The sequence below is a fragment of the Desmodus rotundus genome, chromosome 5 (assembly GCF_022682495.2).
Source record: "Desmodus rotundus isolate HL8 chromosome 5, HLdesRot8A.1, whole genome shotgun sequence".
In the NCBI taxonomy this organism is placed as follows: Eukaryota; Metazoa; Chordata; class Mammalia; order Chiroptera; family Phyllostomidae; genus Desmodus; species Desmodus rotundus.
Window position 1 is genome coordinate 119193408 of NC_071391.1, and position 22068 is coordinate 119215475.

General features: G+C 43.7%; 1 protein-coding gene and 1 pseudogene across 1 annotated transcript in view; one reads left to right on the plus strand and one right to left on the minus strand.

Annotated features, from left to right (window-relative positions):
- HNRNPLL (heterogeneous nuclear ribonucleoprotein L like) overlaps positions 1-729 on the minus strand; it is a 44486-nt gene extending 43757 nt beyond the window's left edge. Inside the window, exon 1 of the mRNA XM_053924256.2 lies at positions 165-729. Coding sequence (XP_053780231.1) covers positions 165-353 — 189 coding nt within the window. The 5' untranslated portion in view covers positions 354-729. The remainder of the gene's footprint in view (positions 1-164) is intronic.
- Positions 730-20407: 19678 nt separating this feature from the next.
- LOC112298097 (U1 small nuclear ribonucleoprotein C-like) lies at positions 20408-20906 on the plus strand (annotated as a pseudogene).
- The last annotated feature ends 1162 nt before the right edge of the window (positions 20907-22068 follow it).

The following is a 22068-nucleotide window of genomic DNA, read 5'->3' on the forward strand; positions in this document are numbered from 1 at the left end:
GGCAAGTACGAGCCCTAAAGAGAAGAGCCGGAGCCTCCCGACCCGGTCAGCGCACCAGTAAAGGGAATCGAGGCGGCAGGGAGGCCCGGAGCCGAGTCCCCGCCGCCGGGCCCTGCTTCCCGGGGAGCCGCCAGAACAGTGGACAGGACGCCGCGCTTTGTTACCGGCTGTGAGAAGCTCCGGCCGCCGCCGCCGCCATCGCCCCCGCCCCGGGGCGTCGCTTCCCGGCGGTTCTCTCCTTCCTCGGCCGAGTAGTCGATCTCCCCCTCCTCGGTCTTGAGGCGCTTGGCCTGGCTCTCGTACTCCCGATCCTCCCGGTACGTCTCCCTGGGGGAGGATGAAGAGGAGGACATGGCGGCGGCCGGAGGGACAAGCGGGCAGGCGAGTGGGGGTGGCTGCGCCGAGCGGGCCTCGGACCGCCGGGCTGTCCCCGCCGCGGGCAGCGCGTCCTCGGCGAGGCGTGCGCGGCCGGGCCGTCCTCCGGGGCGGCGCGCTCCGGGGCCGGGTGCGTAGGGAGAGCGTCCGGGGAGGAGGCGCCCGAGCGGCCGCTGCCTGGCACTAAGGAGCCAACATTCAGCCTCTCCCCGCTCCTCCGTCTCAGCTCCAAGCCCGGGGGAGCGAATCTTATGGATGGGACGCGACCGTGGCTTCCGGTCTTCCCTCCTCCCCAGATCCGCTGCCCGCCGCCGCGGCCGAGCCTCCGCCCCCGCCTGCGCCGCGGCCGCTCCGGATCGAATCCAGCCGCAGCCTTCGGGAAGCGCCCCCCCCACCCCTACCTGAGTCTCGCTCCCTATTGGCAGGGGGAAAGTCGACCGGGCTTCCAATTGGCTATAAGGGCCGTTGGTCAAAAGCCCCCACGGCACGCCTCGCTTTTCTCCCTGCACCTTTCGAACTCCACCCTGGCCTAGGACTCCAGGCCGCGCAACGCTCGCCGCGCGCCTCCGGGCAGCGGTTGCGTCCCCGCGGCGGTTAACGCTGTTAGGCTAACCTGAGGCCTGCAGATAGAGAGCCGGGAGGGCAGGCCGTGAGCCGTGCAGGGGTGTTAGAACTGCGGCTGTTAACCGCCCGAATTTAAATGCTTTTATTTGTCATGAAAAAGAAGGGGAAAAACTCTAAAGTGCCTGCAGATGTGCTTCACACAGCCTAAAACTACAGGGAGAGAGGGGAGAAAAGGGTTTGTCACCACAAAAGTAGCCTTCTCCCTATCCTGTGTGCAAAATCTGGTAGAAGTGGTGGGCTCCTGCCCCTAACTAGGTTTTGGAGAATAGCACTCAGCACTGACTCAGGGCAGCAAATGCAAGTCTGCAGAAGACGCTCCACACAGGCTAATGTCAGTTTGGTCAGTTAGCACTCATTGTCGCCTGGACCTTTCTTCTTTCCTGACAATTATAGGGGACTTGTCTGTGTAAGTCCCTGCTCCAATTAAATGACTTTTAAACCTTCCATATAAAATTTCATCATCCCATTTCCTTTATGGACGATCTATTTCACATTATCATTTATTTTTCAAAGATACGAAAGCCTATCACAATTGTCTTTGTCATTTGGACCACAGCTCCCGTCCTCTGTGCAGCCTGGAGGACTCTCTTCCAAGTGTCTAGTTGCTGCTTTCTCTTTTTGCAACTGGGACCTTTATACCTACTTCTTAAGATGTTCTTTTTCAAAGACTTGAAGGTGCTTGAAGATAGGAACTGTGCTCTTTTCATTGTTGCAAATCTAGTTCCTGTACAGTCCCCACACAAGTGAGGGCTCAGCAATGCCCAATGCGTGGCCTTGGGAAATAAAGATACAGTATATCTTCCAGGAGAGTCACTGGCAAATCTAATGCAACTCTGTGACTTAATCCTTGGAGGATCTCAGGGGATCCATACCCAGCAATTTCACTTCTGGGTATCCATCCAAAGAAAGTAAAAACACTGTTTTGAAAAGTACATGCACCGCTATGTTCATTGCAGCATTACTTGCAATACACAAGATATGAAAGCAATCTAAGTGACTATTGATAGATGAATGGATAAAGAAGTCTTGGTACATACATACAATGGAATATTACCAAATCATGAAAAAGAATGAAGTCTTGACATTTGTGACAACACGGATGGATTTAGAGATTATGCTAGGTGAAATGAATCTGACAGAACAAATACCATATGATTTTATTTACATGTGGAACCTTTTTAAAATATATATTTTATTGATTATGCTATTACAGTTGTCCCATTTCTTTCTCCCCTTTACTCCCCTCCGCCCTGTATCCACCCCCCCCCCACCATCATTCCCCCACCTCAGTTCATGTCCATGGGCCATTCATACAAGTTCTTTGGCTTCTCCATTTCCCATACTATTCTTAACCTCCCCCGTCTATTTTGTGCCTACCATTTATGCTTCTTATTCCCTGTACCTTTTCCTCCATTCTCCCCATCCCCCTCCTCGCCGATAACCCTCCATGGGATCTCCATTTCTGTGAATCTGTTCCTGTATATGTGCTGCCGAAGCGAGCACTATATGTGGAATCTTAAAAGGAAGGAAGGAAGATAAATGGATTCACAGATGCATAAAACAAACTTATGGTTACTGGAGGAGAAGGAGGTGAGGAAAAGGGCAAGAAAGGTGAAAGCAAATAAGAAGTACAAATTTCCAGTTATAAAATAGGTCATGGTGTGATGTATAGCATAGGGAATATAGTTAATAATAATGTGATAACTTTGCATGGTGTCATATGGTTATGAGACATCGTGGTGATCACTTCATTAGGTACATAGATGTGGAATAACTATGTTGTATCTCTGAAACTAATATATTGTATGTTTATTTTATGAAAAATAATGTCACTTAAGTGTTTCCATTGTCTTTGCCCCTCAAATGTTTTTCTACATGTGACTCTTCCTTTTCTAGGTATGCATTGTTTCCTTTCCCAGCCTAGTTCTCTCTCCTTTCCAAAACATTTTTAAACATTTTAATTTTTTTCTGGCAGTGCTTTAATATGGTGTTTTGTACCTTGCAATTTGCACTGACTGTCATTTTGGAATTCAACTGCAAGATTTTTCACAACACCATACAGCTATAATCAAATTTGTGTGTGGCTGCAAGTAATCGCTAACAAAATAAAACTAAAAAAAAAAATTAGAAATGTAATTTGTAAATTAAGATAGAGTGGCAGTGGATAGAAGATATATGAATGAGGGAGCTACAGAGCTGGCTGCAGACAAGGAGATGTCATCGGCAGAGCACTGAGAAGAATGAGAGGAGCCCAAAGGCCTTATATAAACCTTCCAAATATCTCATGTGATGATGAAAATATTTTAAATTCTCTTAAGCCTTCACCCAAGCCGTGGTTTCTACCAGGTTAAAATACAACTCTCACAGCAATCTATAAGGAAATCCGGGCTTTCCGAACCTTGCACTATACTCAGGGTCTTACTTCACGAATTGTAGGTAGAAGTCAGTATGTACCTGCATTAAACTTAATTCTTTTTTGGACTAGCTCAAATAAAATTATTAGGTTAAAAAAAAACTGAAGAAGTGAAAATGAACATGTTTAAAGGACATAGGCCAGTACACGACCTTGGGTGACCTCTGAGCCTTTGGCAGATGAGCTGTTCACACTGTGACAGCAGGTTCTTTGATAAGGAAAATGCTATCTAGCTCATCACCTTACCGTGAGAAGAGGAAATGCAGGAGGGTGTAAATTATATTCTGCACAATTTAACTTAGATGAGATAAAGAAATTATACATTGCCCAGGAGCCAGAAACGCCTAACAAACTCAGAAACAACTCCTAAATGACAGCTGGAATCTTTTGCACTGCTAGGTACAGCTGTAGGCCAAAGGGCAGATGGTCTGAACGCTTAGGTGGATTAGCTGCTGTGGAGTGGGGAGGGAAGCAGCCAGGAACTCCATGCCCCGATTCAAAGAGGATTACCCTAGAGTGGGAAACAGCCCCAGAGCAAGCCTGGGAAAACAGAGCCATGGTCCTCTATCATCTAGCCCCAAATTGCTGACTATGTAATTTATACGACAGGGTACTGAGTGAGGAAGGGACTAGGAAACTGTATAAGCTGTTCCCTGCCTTCTCAAAGCCTGCGACCAAGTTGAGGAAATGAATTACATACTCAAAGGTAGGCTGCAAGGCACATACATTATATACATGTAGTAATAATAACAGCCCTTCACATTGTGCCAGGCACTGTGCTAAATGCTACGAGAGTCGTGTCGATAAATTCTGTCAGAAGCTCCCTAGCACAGGCATTATGACTATGCCTATTGTACAAGTAAGGAAACAGTGTAGGGGAGGCTAAGAGACCTGCCCTGGAAGACACAGTTAGGAAGCTAGAGAGCCAGGATCGGAACCCAAGCAAACTAATTTCAGAGCCTATACTCTTCATCAGGAAGAAGGAGGACTTAATTATTTACCGCCATGAACATGTAGATCTAATTTATAGTCACTTATCCTGATACTAATTCATTCACTAATTTCTACCAGGGCATATACAACGTAATTATGGGAACGGGTGAATGAATTATAGTTTTCATCATTTTTCTTAGTGTAAGGGAATTCAATTAGCTTCCATAGGAAATTATAAATATAAGGCACTGTTTTAGTGTTTGTTTTAACATGTAATTTCTATAGAAAAGCCTCAAATTATCACCATTTTGGGGGGGGATACATCATTTGCATTTGAACAACTAGAGATGCAAACTATGAGCTTTTCATACCAAAACTCAATTTCCACCATTGCTGCTGTTTCATTGAAAATACAAAGCTTTTGTTTCCTGCCTCGACTCCTAAAAAAGTCAAAACCCCTCACGCACACCTTATCTGTGAGTCACATTTTCAAAGAGTTGGGACCATAGAGGTGCATTTTAATTAAAATACATGTTTAACACGAATTCGGCATAGAACAAAGTCCATTCAGGGACAAACCAGTTAGTTCCCATGAAACTCTGTCAAACTCAGAGTACATTATATGTGATGATACCATTTCCCTCGTTAGGCAGAGATTACGAAGAAAGTGGCTTTGTGGCACTGGTATGCAAACTAGCCCCTTTCACTCCACCCACATTTGATTAATTAGTTCCGGTGGGCGCCACCATCCCACAAGGCTGCACCCTGCGGGAAGTGCCTCCAGCACTATTAGCTCACCGGGCAGTCGAGTGTAACCAGAGGTATTCTCAGACGCTGTCCTCACGCACATCTGGTTTGGGGTGAAAGCTGCCACCACGTTTGCCCTCTTCAGAAGTATAACAATTTGTGATTAATCCGCAAAACTAAAACAGGACGGCCTCAGAAAGCCTCGCTCATATCTTAGATAATGACAGGTAAAAATCAGACTCCTGTTACCAGTTACAGCCACTTAGCCTTAGAAATAATATTTAAATTAATTTACTCTTCTCTCGGACTCATGAGTTGACAGTGCTTTAGAGGTCTTTAAAAATAATTTTAATTAAAAAAGTAAAATCATAACATTATTCTGCCCCCAGTTGGGAATAAATAAAATTTATCGAAGTAAATCCTCTTGCACGTGACGCTATAGATGAGATTAACAAACAGTTGCTCACACTTAGTTATTAAGATAGAATGTGAAATAATTGGGAGCCATCTGTAACTCTCAATAACTTTGTTGTTAAGTATGAACTCTCAATTCTTTCTGTCTTTTCTTTTTTTAATTTGAGCAAAATAAAAATATCTTGGAAATGGCCCACCTCATCCCAAGAAGTAAGTTGTAGTTCAGAAAGACATGGCCCTGACCAGGTAGCTCAGATGACTAGAGAGTCGTCCCAATACACCGCGGTTGCAGGTTCAATCCCCGGTCAGTGCACATGCAAGAATCAACTAAATGGGTGGATAAGGGGAACAACAAGTCGATGTTTCTATCACTCTCTCTCTCCCTCTTTCTCTCTCTCTCCCTCCCTTCCCCTCTGTAAAATCAATGTTTAAAGAAATTATTTTTAACTACATCACCACGGCCACTGGCTGGAAGCACTATCCCATGCTTCCTCATGTTCATAAAGCCAATGACTGAACAACGGGACCTTTACAGACAAAAAACACCTCCACAACCGTTCCTATCGGAGAAATAGCCTTCCAGATCTTACATGGAAACATCGGAATGTTGAAACCTAAGCACTTCCATAGTAGTAGCTTCAGGAGAGTCTGGAAGATGTGATTTTTGGGTACAGGTCTCTGCAGTACAGGAAGCATATTTAAGCTTGAAGGAGGAAGAAATGCCTGTTAGGTACAATCCTCCTTATCCTCCATGCTTCTCTATAGAAATTAAATGTTCCATTTAAGTAGACCACACATTTGTGCTGCACGTTTGTAGAATACTAAAAGGTCATGTGTACATAGATGTGTATGTGTGTGTGTGTGAGAGAGAGAATGCACACGCTCCATATGGCAGGAAAGTTATAGAATCAAACCTCAGATCCCAGGCAGCACCGTTTTAGTACACCATCTTCCAGAGGACGGAAGATACCATCTTCATGATCTGTTCTTCGTTAATCCCCAATAAGTGCAACCTCCCATCTCGTGATATTACTGACTATACTCTAAATCAGTGCTCTCGACATTTAGTGTGCACATAAATCACCTGGGAATCTTATGAAAATGCAGATCCTGATTCAGTAACCTGGAATAAAGCCTGCGATTTTGCATTTCTAACAAGCTCCCAGGTGCTGCTGAAGCTGCTGATGTGAAGACCACATTTCGAATAGCATTTTCGATAAGCCCTTGCAGCAGACCAGGCTGCCCCACGAATGGGATATGCTGGATGATTCTCTTCATCCCTTGGGGCAGGCAGATAAGACTGGTGAAAGCAAAGCCTCCAGGACAGTCAGCTCCAGTTTACGTCTGCGTGACAGACAAATATCAATATTTTCTAACCTGTGCTGTGATTTGGGAAGCATTGCACTATTTGAATAAATATTTCAGTTATTGAGTCTTGGTCAACTATTGGCCAATACAAGTGTTCTTTTTGGGATGCTTTATTTGTAGCAGAAAAAATTTTAAATATTCTTGCAACAAATTAAGAGAACTAAAGATAGCAATAATCAAATTACATGTCACTAAATCAACTCTTATAATAAGGGCTTAATACAGCATGTTATCTCATTCTGAAAACAAAACCTTAAGATGCTTAAGATGGCTTCAGCTACTCTGCTAAAGACACCAAAATAACCATAGGAAGGGAGAAGAGAGAAAGTCAACCTGCTTGATTGTTTCCAGGGTGCAATACTTTTTGCAGAAAAGTAAAAATTTACAAAAATTGCATTTGGGAATATTTCTGCATGAATACCAATGTGCACATCTGTGATTTAGACATATATACATGAGTATATTTCCCCCTGCAGACAGTCAGACAAACTCTAGCCCTTTTAAACTAGGTAAGGCAACAATGCTACCTACTCATATTAAGTCCTTTTCACAAATGTTAACATTTCAACCACTAATTAAACCCTTTCGCTGGTCCCCGCTTCCCAACTCTTATCAATCAGCTGGAGATGGAGCACTAAGGGGGTAGTTGTTGGGTGAGCAAAGACGAGAGAGAATTTCATAGCCACAGCCTTACCTGGAAGCAGTCCTGTGGGCCCTATGGTGTGGGGTTTCTGAATGGTCAGGGAAACATGGGTATTGTATGACCAGGGAAAGAGGGTGAAGAGAAATGAGATAGCCAAAGACAAATTTTGCTTATTTCACAACTTTTCTTTTAAGATTAACTCTGTCCACTGCTTTAGTGGAGAAAGAAGGTTGCCAGTGATCTTCATATTATTGAGCCCCAGATTCAGTGATTCAAACATAAAAAAGAGAAGAATGGGTTGAAGAAGACAAATGATCTAGAAGTGAAATGGGTTGAAGCATCAGACATCTCTTGATTGCTATTTATTCCCTGGTGCTTTGGAGGGATCCAGTTGTGACATGACAGACATCACAGTTCAAGACTGGGACAGATTCAATGATTTATAATCTGGTTGACACCATTGCCACATGGCAAGACAATTTTTATTTTTAGACACCCACAGCTATAAAATCAGTTCTTGTCTGCATTTTCAGCTGGGCATACAGCCATCCAGCTAAAGACTACACTTCTCAGCCTCCCTTGCAGCTAGGTGTGGCCACACAACCAAAGTAATTGTCAAAGAGTAGAAACGATGGTGCAACTTCTGCATGATTTGCTTAAAAAGAACTTGTTTGCTGACCATGTCCTCTCTTTCCCTTCGCACACCCTGGAGTACAGGTGTGGTGCTGAGTTAGAGGCAACCGTGCACAGCACCACAAGGGATGGCAGAGCAGCCAGGTGGAAGGCATCAGTCCCCGGAATGATTTTTATGGAGCAGAGCTGCCCCCAACCCCCAGCCTGGACCATGTACTTCCAGACTGTCACATGAGAAAGGCAAATTTCTATTTTGCTCATGTGCCTTATTTTGGAGTCTCGATTATGGCAGTTTCTAGCCTATTTTACCATGTCTATGTCAGACCCTCCAGAGAAAGAAACTGGATGGCTGGAAACTCTGTCGGAAAAATATATATTATTTTATACTTTTCATCTTTTTGTGTCACGTACATGTATTTCCCAGATGTTAAAAATCCATTGGTCAAATTATTCACTTGTTAACGCCTTTGTATCCCTCTTAAATTATACAAAAACAGTGTTATCTCGGTAGAGCGTGCTTTTTCCTCCCGGCTGAGAGAAGAGCCATGTGTTTGTCCCCAGGCCTTTGATAACTTGGCTTCTCCCACCAAACTTCGCAGATATTTCGAGCAGAGTCTGAGAGCAAGAACAACAATCATTATGTGTGATGATAACTGTAAGAACAAACTGCAACCTGAATGCTCATGGTTTTATAGGAACACAAAATTCTCTATGCTGTCATCTGTCGTCTGCCCCAATAAAGTCAGTCACATTCAGTTGGTCACTTCCTGTGCTACTACGCCTACCCCTCTCTGTCCATTCAACAAACATTTATACTGCACATTTTCAACCTGACGCTGTGGTGGACGCTGAGGGTATGCAGATGAGTAAGACATCATCGCAACCCTGTCTGTGTCCATGTCAGTACTCCTATCTTAAAGAAGTCTAAGGTGTATGGCTACCTTTTCTCCCCACAGACTTATGGGAGGTTTCAAAACCTAGTGAGGAACATAAATGAGGGGAAGAGATGTCCCCTCTCCTCCTGAAATCACATCGTCTATCCAAAAAACTAAAACTAACTCTCAGATGTAATCCTCCCCCGGCGTCATCACTTCCCACTTACAAAATTATAGCATTAAAATAATACCCTCAAAGTAATTTTACTTAGAATTTGTTTAATCTAAAGCAATATAGAAGCCATGTGCGTAAAGATGCTCACACACTAATAATGATGTCTGAGAGTGGGGAAAACCTCAGATAAGTTGTCATTGTTAACTAGATAAAATAAGGGAAAACTAAAAGAATTGTGAGAAAATTTTAAAAGATTTATTATTTAACAGAAAGTTTTAAAAAGCAGTGTGTGTGTGTGTATGTGTGTGTGTACAGTGGCACTATTGATACTTTGAATTGGATGATTCTTTTTTTGAGAGGAACTATACGTTGTAGTACACTGAGCAGTATCCTTGCCCTCTAGCCACGAGATGCCAGTAGCACCCACCTGCCCCTAGTAGGGACAATCACAAGTGACTCCAGAAATTCCTTTCTGTCCCGTGTGCAGCAAAATCAGCCCCAGCTGAGAATCCTTAGTAGGCAAACTAAACATATCATGTATATTCTATGGTCACAGTTATACCAAATATATGCACATGTAGACCAAGCTGGGAAGAAATTTGAAAAAATTTAAAAGATACTTTTAATATGATGATAAAGTTATTGAAGCTTTTAAACATTCTCTTTAATGTTTTTGCAATAAAAATATTAAGAGGGTTAAAATAAAATTGAGTACTGATTCAGAAATTCTTCTAAGGAGTTTTAATCTTCAGATTACTATACATTTCATTATTAGAGATAATGCTAATCTCTCCACTATAATAATAACATCAAAAGAAACTTTATTTAGATGATTACAAAATCATTTTTTAAAAGCCCACAAAGTCAAACTGATACATGATTCAGATGGGGAAGGACGGGATGACTCATTAATACTGGGTATATTTCTTATTCTACAGAATGCTTTTTAGAGGTAGCCCAAATTCAGAATTGCCACTGACTTCAAAGGAAACTTTGTACAAGTAAAAAAAAATTCAGAATTATTTATCACTGATCCCATCACTGGATTTGCATAAGAAATTAACGTATGTTTGGCTTCAGAAGGAAAATAATTGAAAATATTTTGACAACTCCCAATTTTATTTAAAATTACATATTAAGTATTACAGCATCTACATTTGTAGAATACTATGTTTCATTCTCTCTTTTAATCATTATGAGTGCAAGAAATAGAGCCGCAGTTATGAATATGTGCTGAGTAACACAGCAAGCATAAAACGTAGAACAAAGAAAGTGTAGGCTACTCTAACGCTGTAGGATTGGGGAAGAATAAAACCATCGTCAACATTTATATTGCCATTCTGTTCCTTGCTCCATGAGAACAGATGATTAAAATCTATGGTTGAAAGTCTCGATGACGTTATTCTGAAAAGCACTCTATTGGAGAAGCAGGTGAACCTAAGACGTGGCAGAGAGGGGCGTGGGGGGTTGCCCCCCAGCCTCTCCTCTTCTGCGCGCATTTGTTTGAATCTGTGAACAAGCACCAGGGTGTTTGACCCTTGACTCAGTTACGCCTGGAAGCCTGGGGAATTGGGGACCTCCGCCCGACCCAGCTGGTTCTGTGGACTCCTGAGCCCCTTGTGCAAAGAAGTGTTAGAGTCCGAAGTTGAAGAAACTTTCTCAGGATACTCTGTCGGACTGGCTACACGCAGCACTATTTTGAGGCCCAGGTAGTAAAGGACAGAGAGGGCTGCGGACATTGTCCTCACTTCTTTCCGAATGAACGGAGCTGCAGAAAAGCGGTATTTACGTGGCAGGTTCCAGCAACAGGGGCGGTGCTCCTTCGAACAACTGTTGAACAAGGGACTTCCATCCCCCCAGGAGACTGGACCACCGTGGGGATGTGAGCGAGAAACCGACCCGCAACTTCCGAATTAATGGTGAAGACCGTGTGAGAGGAAGTTACCAAAATCTTTCAGGTGGGCATGTCTGATTTTATTAACCTGACGTTTTGGGTTCCAATGGGCTGACTACGTATAAGAACACTCATACTACCCTCGATTTACAAAAATACCCCACCAGTTCCCAATTTTATATTTGATAAGTATTCCTCACTTTATAACGTAGATATTTCAGAAAAGTTGATTATAAATAAAAGGTAGAGCAAATCCTATTTTCTTATAAGTAGCCATTTGTAGGTATAATTTATATATACAGTGACCATTAAATTATTTTCCAGTGGGGAAAAAAATTCCAATAAGTTGAATTAAAAACTTTCGACAATGAAAGACATTGAGATGAAGACTGGATCAGACAAGCCAATTGGGGCACATCCCCTATACCCAGGTGATTCCTCCACCGTTAGCCACTGCTGTGATCTCCACGTTCACAGCCACCAGACTTTCAAGCTGGTATTTATAAAGCCTAAAGAGTGAGGCTGTAGCCCTGACCAGTGTGGCTCAGTGGGATGGGTGCCCTACTGCAAAGCATAGGGTCATCAGTTCAATTCCCACTCAGGGCGCATACCTGTGTCGTGGGCCAGGTCCCTGGTTCAGAGCGCACGAGAGGCAACCGATTGATGTTTCTCTGGCACATCGATGTTTCTCTCCCTCTCTCTCTCCTTCCCCTCCCCTATCTCTAAAAATAATTAGTTAAAATCTTCAAAGAAGGAAAGGTTGTAACAGCATCATTTCTGCAGGTACTATGATCATCACACCAAATTAAAGTTTACTTAAAATTTTAAGTTCCATGTTCATTCTAAAAGTTTAGAATGTTTTAAGTGGGTGATTGCCTGGGGTAGTTGGGGGGAGGTGGAGGAGAGTATAGGGGGATAAATGGAGAAGGACAGAGACTTGACTTGGGGTGGTGAACACGATACAGTGTATAGATGATGTGTTGTGGTATTATGCACCTGAAACCTCTATAATATTATTAACCACTGTCACCCCAATAAAAAGGAAACACTAAAAATAAAAGTTGAGAATGCTTTAGGGGACATGCTAGCCAGCAGCACACAAGGATAAGATTCTAATGTCAGTGGTAAGTGAACCTGAAATGGACAGCTCTCTCTCTCTCTTTTTTTAAAATATTATTTATTTATTTATTTATTTTTAGAAAGAGGAGAAGAGAAGGGCGGCACAGAAACATCGAGGTGAGGGTGAAACGTCGATCAGTTGCCTCTCATAAGCCCTCCAAACGGGGACCGAACCCACAGCCCCGACATGTGCCCTGACTGGGGATCAAACCGGCAACCTTTTGCCTTGCAGGACGGCACCAACCAACTGAGCCACACCGGTCAGGGCAGACATCTTTCACTTTTAACAGTCTAGTTCCTTCCCCTTATTGCAGGACCCTTCTTTTCTGTGAGAAACCAAAGCTGGTGTCTTGGTTGGGGTTCAGCTCTCACTCAGGGTCACACAGCCATCATCACAAGACTGTGCCGGCGACGGGGCCACGCCAGCCAGAGTTTCCCATTTCCTCAGGATCATTGCTTGGTTCAGAGATGTACACGGGACACAGCAGAACATAATAGAATCGCCCTCAGGAGTTTTTTGTCAGAGCTTTTGGTTCGGCTGTTCTTTTTGCTGGATTTGCTAAACTGGGAGCATAGGCGTCTGGCACTGAAGAAGCCCAGAATGCAACTGTGAGAGTTTCACAGAGCTGGGATACAGGGAACGGTCCTGATGATACTATTTAAGTCCCTGGATCCAGTTATGTCTGAAGCTGACTCTATATTAACTCTCCTTTCTTCTCTTATCATGCACTCTGGAGTAGTAGGTTCAGTTGCTGCCATCCCAGAACAATTTACCCAACTCAGCAGGAGTAAAAACTCCCACCGTTTCCAACACCTGAGTTCCCGGAGTTTCCTTCCAGACAGCGGTGCCAATGAAACCAGTCGTGAGACAATAAGAATATATGATCCTGTGAGTCATTATTTTCATTAACATTAACCAATCAGGGAGAAAGACAACAGGTTGGAAGTACCTAGCTCTCTCAAGTCAACAGGTTTTAGATCATCCTTGTTACAAATAGAAAATATTTTTCTTATAATATTATTCTTACCTGTGGCCAAATCATTTCTAAAGCTTCTCTGCACATCACTTCCAAAACACTTCTCCAGAGAGTTCGCAAGGTTCAGTTAGCTAGACCACCTGTGGATTTGCCCCTGTTACTTTCTTCATTTGCATGTGGTCTTTGTCATTATCAGAGAGAGGGTGTTCCATTGCCAGAACAACCGTGGGGAAAGCGCATATTACAACTTGAGTGACTTGAACTACGCCAAGTTCACTTCCCGCTGTGTTCTTGGAACTTCTTGCTTTTGTGTTCACAAGAACAGACATTCTGTTGTTCCTGCCCATATCTCCTTGATTTGTTTCTCCTTCTAAAACTACTAACTCACATGTTTACTTTGCCCTGATTTGCTAATTTAACGTATTTTACTTCTACGAACTAATGTGGGCAGCTTTTCTTCCTCCTACATAACAGGTTATCTCTCTGAATTTCTCTTATAGACCAAAATTGTCATTCAACTCTTGGAACCTATCAACTTTGAAAAGGCAATAAATTCTTTTTTTGCTTTAGCCTGTTTTAAGCAGGGTTTCTTTCACCAAAAAGTGATTCACTGTCCTGCCACAACTTGCTGAACTATTAAACAATATTCAGGGGTTTTCATTCCTACAGCCAATTTTGGGGATGCTTACTACCACAATTCCTGGCATTCAAAATCAGGTTAGCTAGAAAAAGGAAGGAGCCCTGGGTGGTGAGGCTCAGTGGACTGAGCGCAAGCCTGTGAACCAAAGGGTCGCCGGTTTGATCCCCAATCAGGGAATATGCCTGGGTTGCAGGCCAGGCCCCCAGTGTGGTGCATGAGAGGCAACCACACATTGATGTTTCTTTCCCTCTCTTTTTCTCTCCCTTACCCGTTCTCTAAAAAATAAAATAAAAAATCTTTTTAAAAAGGAAGGAAAATATGGTAGACTATTATTCTACCTCCAAAACACCACAAAATTACAGTAAAGAAATACAGTGAAAAGGTATGAGTCCCAACAACAAAATGGAGAGGAACAGAAACAAAGAATATTCGACAAACTTACGGAAGATGGAAAGTGAATGGAGAAGTCAGCACTAACATAATAAAATGGAAGTTGGATATGAAATCAGAGGGGAACTCCAATGACTAATGAACTAGAAGCTGCGAGTCTCAGTGTTTGGAGACAGTAAGGTCCACGAAAGGTGGAAATGAAGCTGTGCCCCTGAAATTAGTGGGATTGTTTGACCATGTGTGTGGAAAATTGTTGGACCTCTTGTCCCAGGTCCCCTTCCCAACTCTTAAGGAGCCAAACAAATATTCTCCTCTTGACTCACCACCCCATGGGAGAATAGAGGCTTGTACTCTGGAGAAATTAACCCAGGAGGCTCTGGCGTTGGAGGGTAAGCCACATGCAAGGACAAGTCATGGAGTTGAACGTTGGTACATAATGTAAGAAGTTATACACGGAACTATGGACGCCTCAGGCACCTCCCTGTCCTGCTCCCAGAATGCCAGCAACCAGCATAAACCTATCCTTGCCTCCTCTCAATCAGAGATTTCTCCCCTGGAGAAACTGGACAGTCCCAGAGAAAAGACCTCCACACACTGACATCAGAGGGTCCCTCAGTAGTCCTAAGGCTGGGTCACTACCCAATCGTCCAACAGCAAAGCTCTTCAGGCAACAAAACTTATCAAGTTACGCACCCAGAACTTTTTCATGAGTCCGTCTTAAAAATGAATGGCCAGCTAAAGAACCCAGACATTTGAGACCTCACCGTGAAAGACATACCCCCAAACAAATAGAGACAAATGAAATTCCGCTGTTGGAAATCAGTTCTTGACTGTGGAAAAAGTAAAGTTTAGTTCCAATCACTGCTTGTGAGAATGTTTGATCAGCAGAGTTAGCACTACTATGCCCTCAATGTCTCATATCAGCCAGGATTACATTCAGTTGTAAGGAACAGAAAACTGGGTCACGGGGGCTTTCAGAAAAACAACCACATGCCTCTTAATCACGGTGATGCATCCTGAGAAATGTGGTGTTAGGCAATTCTGTCGTCGTGCAAACATCACGGCCTGAGCTTCCACAGACCTTGATGGACTGGCCTGCCGTCATGGGCATGCTGTACGTCTGTATAACTGGTGGTGCAGTAGGTTTGCTCACACCAGCACCACCAAAGACATGTGAGTGTGCATCGTGCTACGACTAGAAGTCACCAGGCAATAGGAATTTGTCAGCTCCAATGTGATCTCATAGGACCTCTGCCACACGTGTGATGTGTTGTTGACTGAAATGGCGCATGATTAGAGCAGTTTATTTTCCCGACACAACAAGAAGGTGAAGGTAGCAGCTGCAGGCATTGGTTCACCACTTCAGTTAAGTCAGCGATGGCACATCTGTGACTCTCTCACTCTAACCCCGATGTCCCAAGAAGGTGTCCCACTTTCAGTCATCACATCCTGTTCGAGGCAGGAGAGGGAAGAAGGAGCCAAAGATGGTGCCAGCTCTCTCTGGCTCTGTCATATCATCTTAACCACCAGAACCATAGCACACACACCAGCACCACCTGGGAAGGCTCACGTTTCCGCTGGGGTGAGCCATCACTGCCTTGACCAAATTGACAAGAAAGAGGGGAAAGTTCACTGAATGGATGGTCAGCGGCGTCTACCACGGTCCTCACATCGAAAAGTACTTCTCTGAAATGCGCTTGTTGCCTAGCATCTACAAGATCGTAAACGGCTGCAGTAGCAACCTATCAGAGGAAAGACCTGGAAAACGCTCACGGAGACTGTGGTGTCCTCTTTCCAGACTATAAGAGTTTAGCCTTTCTATAGATGACACCACTTAATTGTTTTTCTTGTAACAAAGTTCAGGAAAATTCCACAGTGCCACAGATATTGGAGGCTTAAACAATAAATGTATATAACATTTTCCAGCCTTATTTCCCCCTTTTAAGTTTTGTATTTCTGCACACCTTATACATGGTGAATGTTGTTGGCTCACCAACAGCATCAAGGACAGCACTACCACCATTTCTATCAGGATCCTCTTAGGTGAATGTACATAATTAGTATCTACAATAAGTTTCAAATGTGGTGACAGGAAGCACACTATAGACTTCACTGTGAACTTGCCCTTGTGCATCAACAGCTCCCATACTCACGTCCAATACATGCTGTGATGAAAACTTACTCAGCTCTGTCCTGCAAAAACTCAAGCTCCAGACACAGAGGTCTTTGTTTTGTTTCCATTAACGGTGCCTAGAACAGCACCTGGAATACAGTAACACTCAATAAATAATTAATTAAATGGATGAATCTCCTGACTTTTTCTTTTCTCCTTGTTCTGTACTCCACTCCCCACTTGTTTTGCAGAAGAAACCCTTATGCACTGCTGGTACTATTGCAAATGGGTGCAGTCACGATGAAAAACAGTTGGAGATTAATCACAAAAGTTAAAAATAAAACTACCATATGACTCAGCTGTCTCATTTCTGAGTATTTATCTAAAGAACACAAGAACACTAATTTAAAAAGATATATGATGAGGTTTCTCCAGGAAAGGTCCAGCCTTTGTTAATATAATGAGAACAGTTTGCGTGACATCGATGTAACCTGGCAGCCAAGGAGAGTGGACTGGAATGTGCTTGTGTGAACAATGATGACTTCACTGTACTAGTCAGTGGGGGCATAGACGCTGTTGAGTGTGAATGCGTACTGTGTGGCTGTTGCAGTCAAAATGACTGAGCAAATAGAGCAACACATCTGCATCATATTTTGTGTTAAGCTTGAACATTCCTCCACAGAAACTATTCGGATGATTCATAGGCCACAGTTATGGGCAACTGGTGATTGGCAGCTTCATCACAACAACGTGCCCACTCATGCAGCATGTCTGGTGCAGAGTTTTTTGGCAAAACATAATATCACCCAGGTGACTCAGCTTCCCTATAGCCCAGATTTGGTGCCCTATGACTTCTGGCTTTTTCCAAAACTAAAATCACCTTTGAAAGGGAAGAGATTTCAGACCATCAATGAGATTCAGGAAAATACGGCCAGGCAGCTGATGGTGATTGGGAGAACTGTGTGAGGTCCCAAGGTGCCTACTTTGAAGGGGACTGAGGTGTCATTGTCCTGTGTACAATGTTTCTTGTATCTTCTTCAATAAATGTTTCTACTTTATATGTTACATCGGATGGATACCTTCTCAGCAGATCTTTTATGTACCCCTACCTACACTCAACACTACACCTCCATACAACTGCCTCCATATGGAAACAACGAAGTGTCAACAGATGAATGGATGGATAAATGGATAAAGAATATGAGATACAGACACAGTGAAATATTATTTGGCCATGAAAAGAAAATCCTGCCATTTGTGGCAACATGAGTGGACTTTGAAGGCATTATGCTCAGTGCAATAAATTAGACAGAGAAAAGGCAAATATTGTATGACTTCACTTATGCAGTATTTGTCTAAAGAAATAATGGAATCTAAAGAAGCAAACTCACAGAAGCAGAGTGTAGATAGCGACTGCCAGGGGCTGGGAGGGAGGGAGACGGGGAGGTGGGCGCAACCCCCAGTTACGAGATGAGTAAGTCCTGCGTTTCTAAAGCGCAGCGTGGTGGCTGCAGTTAACCATTCCGCAGTATCACGTCTTTGAAAGTTGCTAAGAGAACAAATCTTACCTAGTCTTACCACAAAATAAGTAGTTACGTGAGGTGACGGTGCAGATGCTGACTAACCTTATTGTGGTAATCATTTTGCAATAGGTACATGTTATCGAATCATCGCCTTGCACACCCTAAGCTTACGATGTTGTAGATCAACTACAGGTCAGTAGAGCTGGGGGGAAAGAGAAATGATGTGCTTGTAGAACTTTCTTTCTCAAGACCCATTTTATGTCCTTTGATGCTGGTGATAACAGTCCCACAAGGGCACACTACTGCTAGTTAGCGAGACAGAAAGCTTTGTCAAGGAAACAGGTGTCAGCAGCAGCTCAACCTGCTGTTTTCCCAATGATTGTTACCTGGTTAGCTGCAATTAAAAATTACTAGTCTAAACCCCTCAAAGGGGAAGCGGGATCTACTAAACCCAGGGCACATGCCGCTGCTGGGCCTTTGGCAGCTCTGCCAGTCAGTCGTGCTAACAACTTACTTCCCTCCCAGCTTTCCCAGACTCGCGGCTCCAACAAAGGGTAAAGAGCAGGCATCAGCCCTTTCTCTGCTGCAGGTCTTGTGGACCCCTAGGGAGAAACTTCTTCCCCTCCACATCACTCTCCACTGTGCCCAGCCCCCACTCCAGTCTCTGCTTTGACCTGAGACCTTCGGGAAAGCACGTAGGGGGTTCGGGTCACTGCTGCAGGGGATGAGAAGACAAGCAGTGTATCTGAATCACCGTGGCAAAGCCACACTCTAGCAGCATCACATGATGCTTAGTGGCATCACTGGTGTCCTGCACTCAGTGCAGTGGCAGCCTGGCTGGGAAACAAAGGTCAGTCATAAAAATAACATCTAATGTATGGATAACATACCACACGCCAAGCATTTTGTTAAACACTTCACATATTCTAACTCATATATGTAGTCTTTATAGCCACGCCAACAGGTGAACTCTTACTATACCATTTTACCAACGAGAAAAATGAGGCTAGGAAGTTAAACAATTTGCCTAAAGTTACACAACTAGATAGTCACATTTTTTTTGAATTTCAGGCGATGAAAAGCCACTTGAACTAAATTAAGCTCTCCCTCCTACACGAAAAGGAAACTTAAGAGCAGTGTCACCAGGGTCAGGAGGTGGTAACATCAGGCATCAGGGGGAACTTGCACCAGGCGATGGAAACCTGTCAGGGGCAAGGGAACGCCCAGAACTCGTGTGAGGGTACTTTGTGGTTAGGAGTTCAGCTTCCTCTCTCCCACCCTTTCTATCCTCCTTCCTGAAGGTCTCTTGCCCCGTTTCCTGCATATTTTCTTCCTTCTGTTTCAGTCTTTTCTATGCTCCAGGCATATGTGCATGGCCAAATATACTTAGCCTCCACCCCACCCCAGCTTGCAAGTTTACTTGGTCTTTTTTTCCCTTTTCTTTTAATCCTCACCAGAGGATATGTTTATTGATGTTAGGGAGAGAGGAAGGAAGAGAGAGAAACGTTAACGTGAAAGAGAAACATCCATGTGAGAGAAACATCGATCAGCTGCCTCCCGTATGTACCCACCCTGACCGGGGATCCAACTTTTTAGTGATCAGCCAACTGCTCCAACCAACCAACCAACCACCCAAGCCACCCGGCCAGGACTAGTTTACTTGCTCTTAACTGAAGTGGTCACAATTCTAAATACTAGGAGAGAGAAGTGGACTAATCTTGTTTCCTCTTCAATCCAGTCAGATGTGTGCAGTCAGGCAGTCACACAATCAAACGGGAGGGCAGGGCGCAGCCCCGGGCCGTTCTCAGGGGAGGCTTGTGTCTGGGCAGACTCCCCAAAGCGGGTCTCCCCCGGGGCTCGAGATCGGGTTGGAACCCAGGTTTTCTCATGGTTCTGGAGACAGAGTTCTTAACGACCATGTTATTCTGAAGGGAGGAAAGGGAATACCTACTGGATATATATGTTGTTAAAGTCATCACAAACAATGTATTTGTAATGTTTTATTTATCAACTGGATAGAGATTCACTATCATATTTCACACACGTTTGTGCATCTAAAATATTTTGTAATTTGAAAGTCAAAGTGTCATCAAACATTGAGATTTTAGAAGAAGAATTCAAAAGGTGATCAAGGGCTTTCATGTTCAGCAATATGGTAGCCTAACTGTCTGGAATAACTCTCTCAGTAAAGGACACCTGAAAACTCTGCATCAAGTTTTTTAAATGCACACTCAGAAAACAGTTTTTTAAATGCACACTCAGGAAACAGTTTTTTAAATGCATGGTTGAGCTGGCTGGAAAGTAAAGGAAACCCATGGGGCCAGAAACAACGAGAAAAGTATTATGGTAAGTAATGTGTGTTTGCCCTGGGGCTTCTACTAATCCCTGGTGATTTAGTACTTGGGCTTTAATAAACCTCCTAACTGTAAGGGCAGCAGGAGAAAAGTCTTTCACAGAATAAGACATCAGAACAGAGACCTCATTAGGATGTTCTAAAGATGACTCCCTACTGGTAGTGCGGAACCGAGTGGCCAGCAGCCTGCAGAACAACATGCCCAAGTTTTATTGTGACTACTGCGATACACACCTCACCCACGACTCTCCACCCACGACTCTCACCCACACTCTCTGAGAAAGACACACTGCAGTGGGAGGAAACACCCAGAGAATGTGAAAGACTACTGTCAGAAACGGATGGACGAGCAGGCTCAGCGCCTGACTGACAAAACCACCACAGCACTGCAGCAAGGAGAGGTACCTCCTACTCCGTTCTCTGCTCCTCCTCAGGCAGGGGCAATGATTCCACCTCCCCCAGTCTTCTGGGTCCTCTTCACCCTCGTATGATGCCAGCACCCCACATGGGGGGCCCTCCCATGATGCCCGTGGTGGGTCCTCCTCCTCCTGGGATGACGCCAGTGGGACCTGCTCCTGGAATGAGGCCACCTATGGGAGGGCACATGCCCATGATGCCTGGGCCCCCAATGATGAGACCTCCTGCCCGTCCCAGGATGGTACCCACTCGGCCAGGAATGACTCGACCAGACAGATAAGGAGAGAGGGGAGCCTCTTTCTACCAGTTTTATCTTACTTGTTCTACTTCACCAGGAGACCATGGTGCTGTGAGTCTGGGTGTCATCTAACAGTGTGACGAGGAGGACTCACTCCCTCTTCCTATCAAAGAGAGAATAGTTTCGGAGAAGAGTAGTGGGACAAAAATATTTTTCATTTGTATTGTGGAATGTGAAAATAAAATTGCAAACTCTGTTAGCTAAAAAAAAAGAGAGAGAGAGAGAGAGATGACTCACTAAATGTATGACCTAAGGGCAAAACACCCAGCAAAGTGCAACGGAGAGAGATCCTCCCGTGTCTTGGCATTGAGATGTCCTAACCGCAAACCCTGTTCTCACATAAATCCTGAGCATTCACACTGCCAGCATGGCCTGAAACCCCTCAGTCTGAAAATTTAGCTTAAGTGGTCCTAGATTGTCAATGTTTTCAAGCACTAAACAGGTTCAAAAAAAAAATTCTTTGGTGGGACGCAAAGAATTTGCGTCCCACCAAAGAACAGGCTTCAAAGAATTCCCATGACATTCCAAGGAACATGACCTCACAACCAAAAATCTTAAAACACATGACAAGTCAAACCACTGTAGGTGAGAATCAGCAGAAACAACAAAGGAAAAAATCAGTCTACCACAAATATAAATGGAAAGATGTATCTTTTTCATAAGTCAGACATCCTTAAAGTGTCCATTCCCTCAAGGTGATCTGTAGATTCAATGCAATTCTGAATCATAATCCCATCTGATTTTTTCTTTAAACTTTATAAGTTTTTTCTAGCATTTAGATGGAAGAGCAGATTGCCAAGTATGGCCAAGACACTCCTGAAGAAACAAATGTAGAGATTTGTCCTACTGAACATTAAGACTTATTATAAAGCTATGATATTAAAGACTGTGGTATTAACCCAGAGACAAATAGACCAACAGAATAGACCAGCTAATCTAGAAATAGACTTACACGTCTGTTATCTGGTAGATAACAGAACTGGCATTGCGCCAAGTTATAGAAGCATGCATACAGTACGACTGAATTGAAAAGCTGAAAACGGGCAAAATCAAGCAATATATTATTTAGGGGTACATATGCACCTGGCAAAATTATTTTTAAAAGCAAGAAATTAAATTCAAACTTTGGTAACCCCAGGGCTTG